The sequence below is a fragment of the Aegilops tauschii genome, chromosome 3 (genome assembly GCF_002575655.3).
Source record: "Aegilops tauschii subsp. strangulata cultivar AL8/78 chromosome 3, Aet v6.0, whole genome shotgun sequence".
In the NCBI taxonomy this organism is placed as follows: Eukaryota; Viridiplantae; Streptophyta; class Magnoliopsida; order Poales; family Poaceae; genus Aegilops; species Aegilops tauschii.
The window spans coordinates 574883019-574896857 of NC_053037.3; the positions used below are offsets into that span (position 1 = coordinate 574883019).

Here is a 13839-nt window from a genome sequence, read left to right on the forward strand (position 1 = left end):
CCTCGCCCCATCTCCTCCGCCGCCGGGCTTGCTCCCTTTTTCTTTTCCCAGATCGAGGGTAGCACGAGGTGGCTCCTCCCCCGGTGAGCTGCTCGTGCCCCTCTCTTTCTCTCTCTCCCGACGACGCCGCTCGGGCCTCATCCTGAACTCGTCCTCCCGCTTCTTGGCTAACGCCACTCCTCCCTCCTGGCCGCGTCAGAGGGAAGGCCACGCGGGCACGGGCGCCTAGGCGACGGTGCAGCGCATGCTAACCCTAGCGGCGGCGGCGGCGGCGCAGAAGAGAGAGAGAGTAGAGACCAACCGAACCTCGATTTTTTCGGGGCGGCGCCGTCGCGGGAGGGAAGGACGCGAGCTGCTCGGCAATTTGCCTCTTTTCTTCCAAATCGCGAAATTGGCTCGCACGGGCAAAATGGTTTCCCCTTTTTTTTGGAAGTTATTTTTTTTAGACAATTGCAACCAGAGGCGGAGGACGAAAAAAAATTAAGGTGAGGCGAACTCTTAAGTAAAGGTGAATACACACTACCAAACCAATGCACATTAATATTTTCATGTGATCCTCAACAGAATATACATGCTCTTCTTCCATGAAATTCACTTGACCTTAATGAGTGTCATGTGTCGAAACATTGACACATTCATAGGTGCTTGGATTGGAGCTACTACCACTACCAAGTACTTCAAAATATATTTTTCAAATATGTAGTTCACAACACTAAATTGTCACTAAAAATCTAAAATCATTACAATTGTATATTACAAGCTATTAAAAAATGGTACTGAAATTTAGAGATATACCCCTCCCCTTTGGCTTTGCTAGCCCCTCTTTCCTCTCAACTTTCAGTTGGGGACGACGCTATCCTGCACTGCGTTTTACTGGCTGTGAAGGATGCCAAGTTGAGCGTTGGCTTTTAAAGCGCTAGAACAAGTCCACCGGAAGTTGTACATGTACGTGTACGTGCAAAACTAGAAGAAGCAAGCAACCTAACAGCTCGATTGATCTTCCTTGCAACAGTGCACGCACGGTTAGGCAGAAGGACACGTAGGTACGTGATCTGGTAGAGATTAGCTCGTAACTGATCAGATTGACTCGATCTCAACGGAAAAACTCATGGCGACTCACGAACTAAAAACTCGTGCCAGCTGAGAGATGCACATGCATAGGTATAAGAAAATTTTACAAACGATTCAAGGTATGGCGGCCGCCAGCCCTTGCCCACTGGAGTCCTTCGCCAGTGATTGCAACGATATCATTCCAGTACTTCGTCTTCAAGGCCGAAACAGCTGGCCGCCTCAACTCAGCCCAGAACACAAAGAAAAACTAGCTTATCAGATTTTTTTTGGGGGAACTAGCTTATCAGCTACTCCCTCCGTTTCAAAATACTTGACTTTCATTGTCCAAAAATGGATATACCTATATACTAAAACATGTCTAGATACATCTATATTTTGACAAATCAAAGGCATGTATTGTGGAACTGAGGGAGTACATAATTGAATCACATGAGCAAGGACTATAATAAGAGTATTAATTCTAGCAGATGCGCCATATTTTGGATCCTAAAATGAGAGCAATTGCTATAAATTATGAAGGCTCCAAATTAATCCCACGCGCAAACTTGGAATCGTTATAGCTCCGGTCTCCAGAATTCCCTAGCATAATAAGAATCAGTTCTTCCACATCTCACCAACAACAACCAAACCTTCGAACTTGATTCCAAAACCGACAACTAGTACGAGTTTACAATATCCGGTACAATTTTCAACAATAACAAATTCTACTACGAACTGAAGCTTCGGAAACATAAATTTCATCCCCCATCTAGTTCGGGCTCTTCCTCTTTCTGGAAGCAGCCTTGGATAACGGGGATGCTACGGTGGTCTCCACTTCCACGGTCACGCGGCCTACGAACTTTTGTGTGTCCTCGACACTTGTTTGAACATTGTGTCTGCGCGGACTCCACATAGTTGAAGCAGTTGTCAAATGTGATGAAGTCACACATCTTGTTAGTCGTAGTGCAGATTTCCGGGTGGTATAGAGGTATGCTTGGGCATGCAAATAGCACCTTATCTCCTGCAAAAGATCATGATTTAGATAATCAACAAGTAACAACTAGACACATATTAGGAGAGAAAAATTCATAAACGTACAAGAAAGGGAGACGGCAATGGAAGACGGATCTTGAGTGACATTAGCACTGGTATGATAGTGTTGTTGACCATGTGCAACTTCACGACCAAATGATCTATCCACAAAATAATTGCCAGGTGGATTGGGAAGTTTCCCAAACAGTTCCCCCCGCGACAGCACATTATCGCTCATCGGCGGCATCAACCGCGACTTGTCAGCGAACAAGATTCAGTAGGGAAATTGTGAGGGTCCTATTAGAGCAAAATATGTGTGCAGTGAGTGGAAAGGAAGAAGCAAATAAAATTCATAATGATTTATTGGCGTTTGTCCATTCTCTCTATGTTATCACACAAGTCTTTTATGCTACCGCCCTTTTGCTTTCAAGAGCGACTCAAGTTTATGTGCCCGCAGTCCTGTAGCAGAAAGTACATCTAAATACTTAGAAGTGCAACTAAAAGCCTATGTGTTTGACGTTTGATAATCATAATAATGCCGTAACATCAAACTGGGAACCCAAAGGTTAAAGTAGCTTCACATATATTCTTAGGCTCATTGATAACACTATGAAACAACATATGTATTCCGCACGTCGGCTGACAAGATGGAATTGGGGATCTAGGGTTTCAGGGGAATCATTGGCTTGATTTCCTTTTTCCTTTTTTGAGAAGAAGATACTTTTTTTTGGTTGAGGGAAGCAAGACTCCCTTGTTGTTTTTTTTTTAAATAAACTCTATTGTTTTTCTAGAACTAAAAAAACTGTCTTGTTATTGAGCTATTTTTTAATGGGCTACTGAGCTTGCAAACGAACCTGGGCTAACGAAGATGTTATGGCCAGCCCATTGACGATCTCCATCTATTCGAGACGGGCTGTCTGGCTGTCTGGCCGATAGCCTGACCTGACCTACCTCCGCCGCTGCCGTCACTACCACGACACCACAACTCAGAGCATCTCCAGCTGTTGGCCCTTCAGGAGGCGCTAAAAATCGCCCCTAGGGGCGCACCGGCGCAAAACGCGCGTTGGGGGCGTAATGCCACCCAGTCCCGGCGTCTACGGATTTTTGTGAAAATTAAAGTGCGGCACAAACATGACGCAAATTCAACCATTTTCGGTGACTTCATACATATTTCGGCAAGTTCAAACCAAATTCAACCAAACACGGCGAGAGTTCATACATATTTAAAATATTTTACAAAAAAGAAAAAAAACACACTACAAGGCCCGCCGTCTCCCTCGCCTCGCCGCTCGTCGCCGTTCTACATGCCGAGGAGGCTGTAGAACCGCGTGTAGTCGCCGCCGTCGTCGTCGTCGTCGCCTCCGCCGCGGCCGCCGTCCCTGCTGCAACCCTCCCCCGGTTGGCGCGGCGGGTTGGACGGTCCGGCGGCGTCCTCGTCGTCGTCGCTGTCGAGGATCAGGACGCCGTGCTCGTCCACGCGCCCACGCTTGCGGGCGGCGATCTCCTCCAGGGCCCGGCACTGTCGGACCATCTCGTCGCGGAGGTAGTCGTCGCGCGCCCACCGTAGGGCGTCCTCGTCAGAGAAGCCGCGCCGGGCTAGCTCCTCGTACTTCGGGGGGAGGCTGGGCTTCGGTTTGGGCGCGACGAGGACGAGGCGGCCAGAGGCGGGGGTGGAGTCGGCGATGCGGACACCGGAGCTGCGGGTGCGCCGGCTGACAGGCGTGTCCTGGGGCTCCGGCTTGACGGGACGGAGGCAGGGAGAGCCGGTCGACCGACCGAACGAGGAGGAGGACGCCCCGGGGTCCATGCGCCTCGGCGTCCACGAGCTCCCACGGCGGCGAGAGAAGGACGGGGGCTCGGGGTACTCCAGCCTCGGCGTGTTGCCGCCCTCGATGTACTCGAGGACTGCCTGCAGCGTGCGGCCGGGCACGCCCCACCATCGGCGCCACCCCTCGGAGTTGAGCCTGCCGGAGGCACGACCCCGTTGGTGACCTCGAGTTGCTCGGTGTGACGGCGGCGGGAGTACAACTCCCAGAGCGGGCTGTCGGGGACGTAGCGCGGCCCCTCCCTCGCCGCCCGCAGCAGGGAGGCGCGGATACGCGTGATCTCCGCACGCCGCGCCGTCCCGGTGGGTGGTGGTGGCACCGGGACCCCGCCGGCGCTGATTCTCCACGCCCCGGGCACCCGCATGTCCGGCAGGACCGGGTACTCGGCCTCGAAGATGAGCCGAGTTTCGTCCTCGTGAAGGTGGCGGCGGCCGAAGCCGTTCGCCGCCGCGCCGTCGCCTGGGAATCGTTCAGCCTTTTTTTGAACTGGGACGGCGAGGGGAGATGGAGGAAGGGGAGAGAGGGCGCGTCGGCGGTGGAGACTCTGTGCGTGCCACCGGCGCGCTGGGGTCGGCTTATATAGGCGGAGGCGCGTCTACGCGTGGCATGCGCGGGGACGCGCGTCGTCACGCCTTCACTGCGCCGCCCGTGAGGCATCAATGGCGGAGGCTGACCGGCGCGGCAGCGCGCGGCAGCTTTGGTATTGATTCGCCGCGGGAAACGAGGCGATGAGGACGACGAAGCGGCGAGAAGCGAGACGAGTTGCTGGCAAGGAGGGCCCGCGGCTCTTTCGCGCCAAAAATGATTCGCCCGGCGCCCCCGAGCGCCCCCAGCACGCCGGGTTCGGGTTGGGTCCGCCGGCGCCAATTTCGGCCCGAGCCGGCGAAAATTGGGCCCTTGGGGGCGCGACTGGGCCGATTTTTTGGCGCGGCGGCCGAAAAGTCGCCTGGGGCCTTGTTGGGGGCGCGGCGAGATGCTCTCACTCCTCTTGCTCCGCTCCTCTCCTCTCCCGCCGGCGCAAGAGCAGCGGCGCCGCCTCTCCACAGCGGCCTCCCGGACGAGATCGCCATCTGGGAGATCCTCGTCCGCCTGCCCTCCCAAATCGCTCCTCCGCTGTCGCGCCGTCTGCCGCGCCTGGCGCAGCGCCACCTCCGCCCGCGACTTCCTCCTCGCCCACCACGCCCGCCAGCCCGCCCTCCCCCTCGCCTGCGGCCTGGAAGACGACGGTGGCAGCTGCTACTACTTGGCCGCCCAGCACCAGCCCGTCGCCCGGCTTGCCGAGTCCTTCTGTCTGTGCGCCACCTGCGACGGCCTCCTCCTCCTTTCCAAGTACAGCACGACTGGCGGCCGCTTCTCCATCTGCAACCCGGCCACTCGTCAGTATGCTCCCCTGCCGTTGCGTTATGCCTTCATTCCGTTGGGAATGTACCGGCACCGCCCTACAGGCGAGTACCGAATACTGCTGTACAAGAAAATTGGTCTTCTGGCAACCGATGGGGAAGGTGCCTGCCACATCTTCGCATTGGGCTCTGTCCAGCCGCCGAGGAACATCGGGTCGCTGCAGGAGGCGGAGCAAGTGAGGTTCAGTGGGGTACCTGTCATGTTCCGCGGTAACCTGCATTGGCACCTGAATATGCATTGGTACCTAGAGAAGCATTGGCACTCGCCCGGGAATCACCTTATTTCTAGTCATGAACCCATTGTGTCTGCTTAGGTAATCAAATGTTATGCTATAATTCTGTCTTTCTGTTGTATCATTGGCTAGGAATTAGCTGCCAACCATTTAAATGAACTGATGCTTCATCTGATATTCAATCTTAGCATAACAAGAACTAAAACCTGTACCAATAAGCTGAAGAAAGGTTTGTCAGACCCCACGACATGTTCCTCTTTACTCCCTCAATTCTGAATTACTTGTCGCAGGTATGGATGTATCTAGATGTATTTCAGTTTTAGATACATTTATTTCTGCGACGAGTAATTTGGAACGGAGGGAGTAGATATTATAATTCTCAGTCAGGTTCTTGGTTGGTAGAATGGTAGTTTTCTTTAGCAAATATACATGAGCTTCGTGGTTCTAAGTTTTGTTGTACTTGTAAATGACTATGAAATTAAGGCATATTATCTCCTTGTTGACTAGCAAGTTGCTCCTGATTTTGAAATGCATCTGGTTAGGTATTCAAATGTTCTGCTATAATTATGCCTTTCTGTTGCATTGTTAGGAACTATCTTTATTATTTTTCTTTAGCTGCTAACCATTTAAAGGGATTGATGCTTCATGTGATATTTAACCTTAACATAAGCTCAAGAACTAAAACCTGTATTGATAATCCAAAAAAAATAAAGCTTTGTCAGATCCACGCCGTGTTCCTCTTGAGACATTTTTTCTTTATTGATCGAAGGGAAGTTTTCTACCTGTCTCAAGCAGAAGACGACATCACAAATTATGTGGTGATGCAGTTGTAAAAGCAATTTGAAAGCTCCCTTTAAGCAGTTGTCTTTGTAAAGGGAGGCTTCTGCTCGATTGATTTGTTGTGCTTTAAAAAGAACACACATGCTAACCTGGCCACTGATCAGACTTATAAAAAGAGGAAGAGGGTTTCGGAGCTGTGGTAATGGAGAAGGGAAGGGCAGATAAACATGCTCTAAATTAGAATGCTGTGGTGAAGCGGAACTACTGGTTGCTACCTTAATTAGGAACTGGTATGAAGTATGAACCCAATGTTCCATCGATTGTGCTTGTCTGCTTGATGCTCTCTTGTGTACACTCGTTCTTCTAGTATACTGCTTAGTAATGCAGTCTGGTGCTTAACATCTGGCAGTAGGGCTCAGTCTGTACTCTGTACCAACCTCTAAATTTTGCAATATCTTGTTTTTTATTTGCTTACTGTTGGTCTGTGGAACTGCTGTAAGCTCCTGCAGCCAGGCGTAGAACATGGTGCAGATGTGTTTCATCTATGCTTCACACCTTGTACTACTTTCTTCCGTAATTTGTTCTTTGTTGAATTTCTGGGCATTACTGCAGAATTGTCCGACACAGTTTCTAGCACAATTGCAATTGAGATGTGCTTTTCAGCTCGCCATCGCTGTTAAGAACTTAAAATGGGCTTTCCTTATAAAAGTTTCTGACACAATTTGTTGCTGTTGTTTCTAGATTCAGGTGTTCATGTATTTTTGCCGAACTGGTGTTTTACTTGTACATACATTGTATGCTGTTTGGACGATACATGTGCTGATTAGATTAGATCATACCAGGATTGTTTTAGAGTGAACATGATAATTCAGGTGCAATTGATCGCCCACCGGAGTTCAAAATACTGACCAGTCTTGGTTTCATGGAACTTGGGTAAGACTCACAGGTGATCCATGGAAATGTGGGTGCATGCACCCCTAGTTGTTCTCACCCTGTATCTATAAATTCGTCCTCACCTGTAGTCGTGGACTCGTGGTTTGTTCTCTGAAAAAAATATTGTGTCTTGGTTGAGTTCTTGTGAAGCTGTAGCTTGCATTCAGCTGCTGTTTCTGTGCTGGTGGATCTTGGGGGCCTGGGTTTGGTGGCTTCTTCAGATCCTGGTAAGTTGAATCCTCAGGTAACTAATGGGATTTTAAGCTTTGCAATTTTTCGAGTGAAATCATCAATTTATCAAGTTAACAGCTCAAAAGGAAAAATGAAAACAGTTCATTCTCTTAGTGTTTCAGGGGTCAACTAAATCACAGTGCAATATATAAGTGACGAAGCATATATTAGTCGTTTAGCTTCGTTCCTTTGATACTTTTTCCCCCTGTTCGAGACAGATATCTCCGATCTCTGAAACTCTAAATGAATTATTTTTCTGCAGCTTCTACCTTATTGCTGCCTGCTCCAAGATTGCTGTGGCCCGTTTTTCGGATCCCCGGGCCCAGGCTGCTCATCACTGCCCTTTTGGTAGCATGCTGAACAATACCGGCCATGAGAAATATGCACTGGGTTACAGTTTCTGGGCCAAAACATTCACTGCTGAACTCATTTGGTTGATGTTGGGAGTGTCCCTTGCTAGAGTATAGACACTAGTTAAAATCATGTGTTATCTCTTGGAGATCATTGTATGCACTCTTACCTAGTTACTTGGTACTAATGTGACTGAATGCAATTACCGGACACAATATGTCACTGCTGTTTCTAGATGGCTTTTGTCGATTCAGTTGCTTACATATTTCTTGGAGATCATTGCATACTTTTACTGTATGCTTTTCGGAGGATACATGTTTTTTTTTGAGGAATGCGGATACATGTTTTGATTAGATTAGATGAAATCATACCATAAACTTAATTTATTTGAAACATTTTTTACTCCACACATACGCCTTTTTTGTTTAGCATGTATTCCCTCTCTTCCTAAATATAAGACCTTTTAAGATTCCACTATAGACTATATAGAGTAAAATGAGTGAATTTACACTCTAAAATATGTCTATATACATCCGTATGTAGTTCACAGTGAAATCTCTAAAAGATCTTATATTTAGGAACGGAGGGAGTACTATGTACAGGTCAGGGTTACATATTTAGCCCGTACCTTATTATTGTGTTTCACCTTAACATCTTGTACTACTTGTACTATAGATAATTTGTACTGAATGACTATGCAAATGCAGCTCCAGCTGCCATTGATGGAAAAAATAAGAGCACGATTGAAAACTATGAAATGTGATCAAGCAAGTGATGATGAAAATTTCAGAGGTAGTCCCCCCATCAGTATCAGTCCAGTGCAGCATGCTAGATTATAAAACATTGAGAACTTGAGATGTGCTTTGACATGCAATGTTTTAAATTAGATTTGATCATATTTGAAGTTAAATTGTTTAGACTGAACATGATAGTGCAGGCTCAGTTGATCACCCTCCAAGCCACCAGAGATTGCAGTCAATAATCAAGAGCTCAGACTTGTGCTCTGTAATGCAAGGCAAGAGCTGGAAGGGAGTTGAGAGTAGTAGTTGGAGCATAAGCCGAAGCGTCCAGTGGGTGTGAGTCACAGCCATATACTCCCTCCGTATAAAAATATAAGACATTTTTTGATACTAACAGTGTCAAAAAATGTCTTATATTTTGATACAGAGGGAGTATATTTTGCCTGGCAGGTGTTTGTTCTACTTTTACTTACACAGAATGTATCATGTTTGGAAGATACATGGGTTGATTGGATCATACCATGAAACAGAGCTGCTCAGAATGAACATGATCATGGAAATAAACATCCTTTATTAGCAACATAAATACCCCGTGTCGCCTTTTCTTGAACTGAAGAATCGACGATGCAGTTATCCTCCCTCCTACCCATTCGTTGTAGCTGACGACGAAAAGAGGCATCTGATTCTCAGGGAACCTTGGGCTTGGAGCACCGCTCGCTATTCGTTAAATGAAATGGCCGCATCATAGTCAACTTCTGCATGAAGTGCTCTATTATAATTTCTTTTCACTTCCTAGACTTATTATTGCATCAGGCCAGATGGGTCTTATGGAGACTGAAGCTCGTCTTATAGCCAGAATTGGACACTGTTATGTCTCCTTCTCCATTGCTTGATGTGATGCTCGATCTTTAACATGCAACTTCAAGAGGCAAAATTTGTACTTCCTCTGTAAATTGATATAAGATGTTTTGGGTCACTACTTTATGAGGAGACACAAGTTTTTTGTGTACATGCGTCGTCTGATCGATGTCCTTTGAATGTTATATGAACACCTTACTCTTTTATTTCCAAACGGTTCTAGTAGTAATTTTGTTTAGAAGGGAAAAAACTTTATTTTTTCTCTAGGAAAAATCTTTTTTTTTCGGTGGCAAGGAAGAATCTGTTGCAGTACCTACCGATTTCTCAGAGATCTCACTGTTTTTTTTTTTTAGAAACAGAGATCTCACTGTCAAAATAAAGAAGTTCACAGTAATCTGCTTCTGGGCTGAGCCCTGCCCATTTGAGGGACGCTATTTCTATCAGCCCAGAGTTATCGCTTGCAAACCACTCATCTGTGCGGGCCATTTCCATCTCCCCTCCCGTCCGCCGCCGCCCGCACTCCTCCACGATGAGCTCCCAGCCGGCGGCCATGGCGGAGGCCGCAACGGCAGCAGCGACGCCTCTCATCCATGGCCTCCCAGATGAGGTCGTCCTCTGGGAGATCCTCGTCCGTCTCGACCCCAAATCCCTCCTCCGCTGCCGCGCCGTCCGCCGCTCCTGGCGCCGCGCCACCTCCGCCCGCGGCTTCCTCCTCGCCCACCACGCCCGCCAGCCCACCTTCCACATTTTGTCTGGCGACGATGCGTCCTCGCCTTCCAGCACCATGACATTCTCGCCTTCGACCACCGGGCCGCCGCTAACGCGCAGCTCCATAGGGTCGCCCGGCTTGACAGGCACCTATATGTGGATGCCTCGTGCGACGGCCTCCTCGTCCTCTCCACCTACTACAAGGGTATGCATGGATCCCACATCTCTATCTGCAACCCGACCACGCGTGAGCTCGCCTCCGTCGTCGGGCCGCCGTGGGACTTCAGCACCTTGGGGATATACCCACACCGACCTACCAGCGAGTACCGCCTGCTACTGCACCAGGGGAGCCGCAAGGACTTGCCGAAAGACCAAATTGGCTGCTTTGTCCTTCCGTTGGGCCCCGACCAGTCACCAAGGTACATCGGGTGGCCGGAGACGAAGGCAGAGTTGCTCGACGAACCTGTCCACGTGCATGATGGTCTGCATTGGTACCCAGACCCAGGGTATCATCGGAGTGGAAGCAGAAAGCGTGAAAGCAAACCCATAATAGTATTCGACACCATAGCCGAGTCGTTCCGGCAGATGCATTCTCCAATTGTTCCCACCCAGGCATATATCTTTGAGAAGGATGGCATGCTTGGCATCTATTGCCATGACGATGACAAGAACACTGTTGGTATATGGGTGTTGCAGAACTACGAAAGTGAGGTTTGGGACTTAAAGTACCAAATCAGACTGCCGGTTGAAGAAATCAGGGGCCGGGTCGAAGATTATGTAGACTATGACTTTCGGGATATTAATCTTTGGGATGTGAACGATGTTTCGGGGGATGGTGGCATGCTCTTGCTGGTCAATTTTGGTTGGTCGGTGTTTCACATTGACACAGATGGCAAATTGATTGACAGTTTCAATTTTGATCTCCAACGCCTCTGTGTTTATCAATGTCAGCTCAAGCAAAGTCTTGTTCAGCATACCTTTTTTCCGGCTCTAAAAGGTTATGTTGTGAATGCTTCACTTTTCATCTGATCGCTGTTCAGTGAGGTGGTGGTTCTTGACGGACTAGCTGTCGTTTCCTTATGAGCGGCAATATCTATAAGTTAGGATCATAAGCTCTGAATGTTATATTGCTTGTCTCCCTTTTGGTTGAAGTGATTAATGCCGTGTTTGATGCTTTGCTATCCTTTTGAAATATTTGCCAGCTGAACCACCTCATGTGTCTATTTTCTGGGCAGGAATTGACTTTTCTAGTGGTGTTCTTAGTTCTTAGTACCATATTTCTTGAATTGAAGAATTGACATTACCATTTCTATCTAGTGGTCTTCTTAATAGTCAATATTAGTAGGGGTGTTCCCTGTTTCTACCCTTCGTTGAAGCTGACAATGAGCATAGACAGATTCTTTGTTGACTTGCAAGCTATATCTGAATTTTTAGAAGACTATGGCGCAATAGTAGTTAAATTAAATGGTTGCATCATAGTCAAACTGCTCAGTGAAATGTTCTGTCATAATTCATGTTTCATAAGCCAGCATGAGAAATCAGAATACAAACTCATCATAGTTCAGAGCTTGATAGCAACCAGAGTAGAAAATATGCAGAAACTTGCAATGTTTTTCTCTCCCTAGAATCGAACTCAAACACGCTACAAAAACTTCACTGGGAGGAAAAAAAACCCGACAAGGTTAATTGATCAAGCTACATGAGCAGCAAGCACTTTGGACGGTTCTGTACAAAATACTGTTCTATACAAGTAGGCTTCTGATACTGGTAGTGATCTGGTTATGTACAAAAATCAAAACCATCTGGACAATGTTTCTGTACAAAGCATTTTTCAGATAAGTCGACCAATCTGCAAAGGTATGTTGCCAAGAGTAGCAGATTTTTTCCAACTAAACATGGAACTGCCGCCTGAATGTTTTATGTGCAAGACTTAACGTGAAAGATCATTTGTATCTTATGTAACTGCAGCTAATGACCCTCGTGGTAATTGGCAAGACATGAGGGACACGTAACATACAGGGGTTATGGCTGGAAGAAGACACTTAATTTTATCTGCTTCTTCCTTATAAGTTAAAGCCTGAAACACATTTTCAGCCTGCTCTCTTCCCTCAGCTTGATTATCATCTTTTCAGCCTACAGAAACAGAAGCCTACTATTGTTTCTCGTCAGCGGGTGTTCTCTGACATGTAAGAAAAGTGAGATAATGAAGCAATATAAGCTTACCGATAATGCTAATAACTTAAGATGTACTTACTTTGCATATATAAATTCCTGACACAATTTGTAGCTGCTGTTTCTAGATTCAGATGTTCACGTATTTTTGCCGGACTGGTGTTTACTTTAACATATACTATATGCTATTGGGAGGACACAAGTGTTGATTATAATGAACATAATAGTGCATATACAGTTGATCGCCCAGATTGCATTTAAGACTAAGAAATCAAAGTTATACTTATACTCACAGGGAAGAGCAGGCAGAGGGTTCAGAATAGTAGTTGGAACTTGGAACAGAGACTTTGATTGACCAGTGGGTGAGAGTCAAGACTCACAGGTGATCCTTGGAACGGCAGGTACATGCACAGCTACTTATTCTCACCCCTACATTATAAATTCTTCTTCATCTCCAACTGGGGCATCAACTCTTGTATTGTGTCCTGGCTGAGTTCTTGTGAAGCTGTAGTCTGTATTAACCAGTTGTTTCTGTGTTGGTGGAATGGGTCCTCGTGGGCCTGGAGGACCAGGTTGGGGAGGCCCTGGCCCTGGTTCTTGGGGGCCTTGGTTTGGTGGCTTCTTCGGATCCTGGTAAGTTGAATCCACAGCTACTAACAGAAATTTAAACTAATGCATTTTTGCCAGTGAAAACATCAATTTACTATCAAGTCACCATCTCCAACAGAAAAGGGAAAGCAATTCATTCAGTTAGATGGTTAGTGGTTTAGTGGTCAACTCAATCAAATTGCAATATATAAGTGGCGAAGCATACATTAGTCGATCGTTTATATTTCTTCCTTTGAAGTTTTTTTCCCTGTTTGAAACAGATAGTTTATATTCTCTGAAACTCAAGACGAATACTTCTTGTGCAGCTTCTACCTCCTCTGTTGTTGCTGCCTGCTCCAAGACTGCTGCGCCCCATTCTTCGGACCCCCGGGCCCAGGCGGCTCACCACCACCACCCTTCTGATAGCAGCCCAGCATATCCACCACAACGAATAATGCAGGCCTAAATGTTGGCTCAAGAGCTTACTTGTGTGAACATCCTGGCTGTTGAGAGTACCCCTTGCTACAGTAGTACACACACTACTGAAAATAATTGTCCTGTATCTCTTGGAGATGACTGTATGCAGTCTTACCTAGTTACGTGGCACTTATATTGTTTGTACTGACTAAATGCAATTATCGGTTACATTTTGTTGGTGCTATTTCTAGATGGTTTTTGTAGATTCAGTTCTTTACATAATTTTTGCCGGGCAGGTGTTCTAATTTTACCATATGCTGTTGGAGGATATATGTGTTGATTAGATTAGATCATACCATACCATAAACTTAATTTGACACAATTTTACTTTACATACACCTTTTTTTGTTTAGCATGTACTGAGTAGAGGCGAGGGTTGCATGTTTACCTTGCCGGCACCTTCAAAGGAAATGGTCGATGGTGATGGCCTTACTCATATTTCAGTATGAACCATTTCGCC

General features: G+C 47.0%; 1 protein-coding gene and 1 long non-coding RNA gene across 2 annotated transcripts; both read left to right on the top strand.

Moving 5' to 3' along the window:
* Positions 1-9984: 9984 nt before the first annotated feature.
* On the top strand, positions 9985-11171 carry LOC141020709 (uncharacterized). The gene is made up of 2 exons (XM_073495647.1): positions 9985-10158; positions 10215-11171. Exons 1-2 carry the CDS (start codon positions 9985-9987, stop codon positions 11169-11171), a joined length of 1131 nt encoding a protein of 376 aa, XP_073351748.1.
* A 1219-nt stretch (positions 11172-12390) lies between these two features.
* Positions 12391-13552, top strand: LOC120977002 (uncharacterized). The gene is made up of 2 exons (XR_005773802.2): positions 12391-12947; positions 13229-13552. It is a non-coding gene; the product is annotated as an uncharacterized lncRNA (long non-coding RNA).
* The last annotated feature ends 287 nt before the right edge of the window (positions 13553-13839 follow it).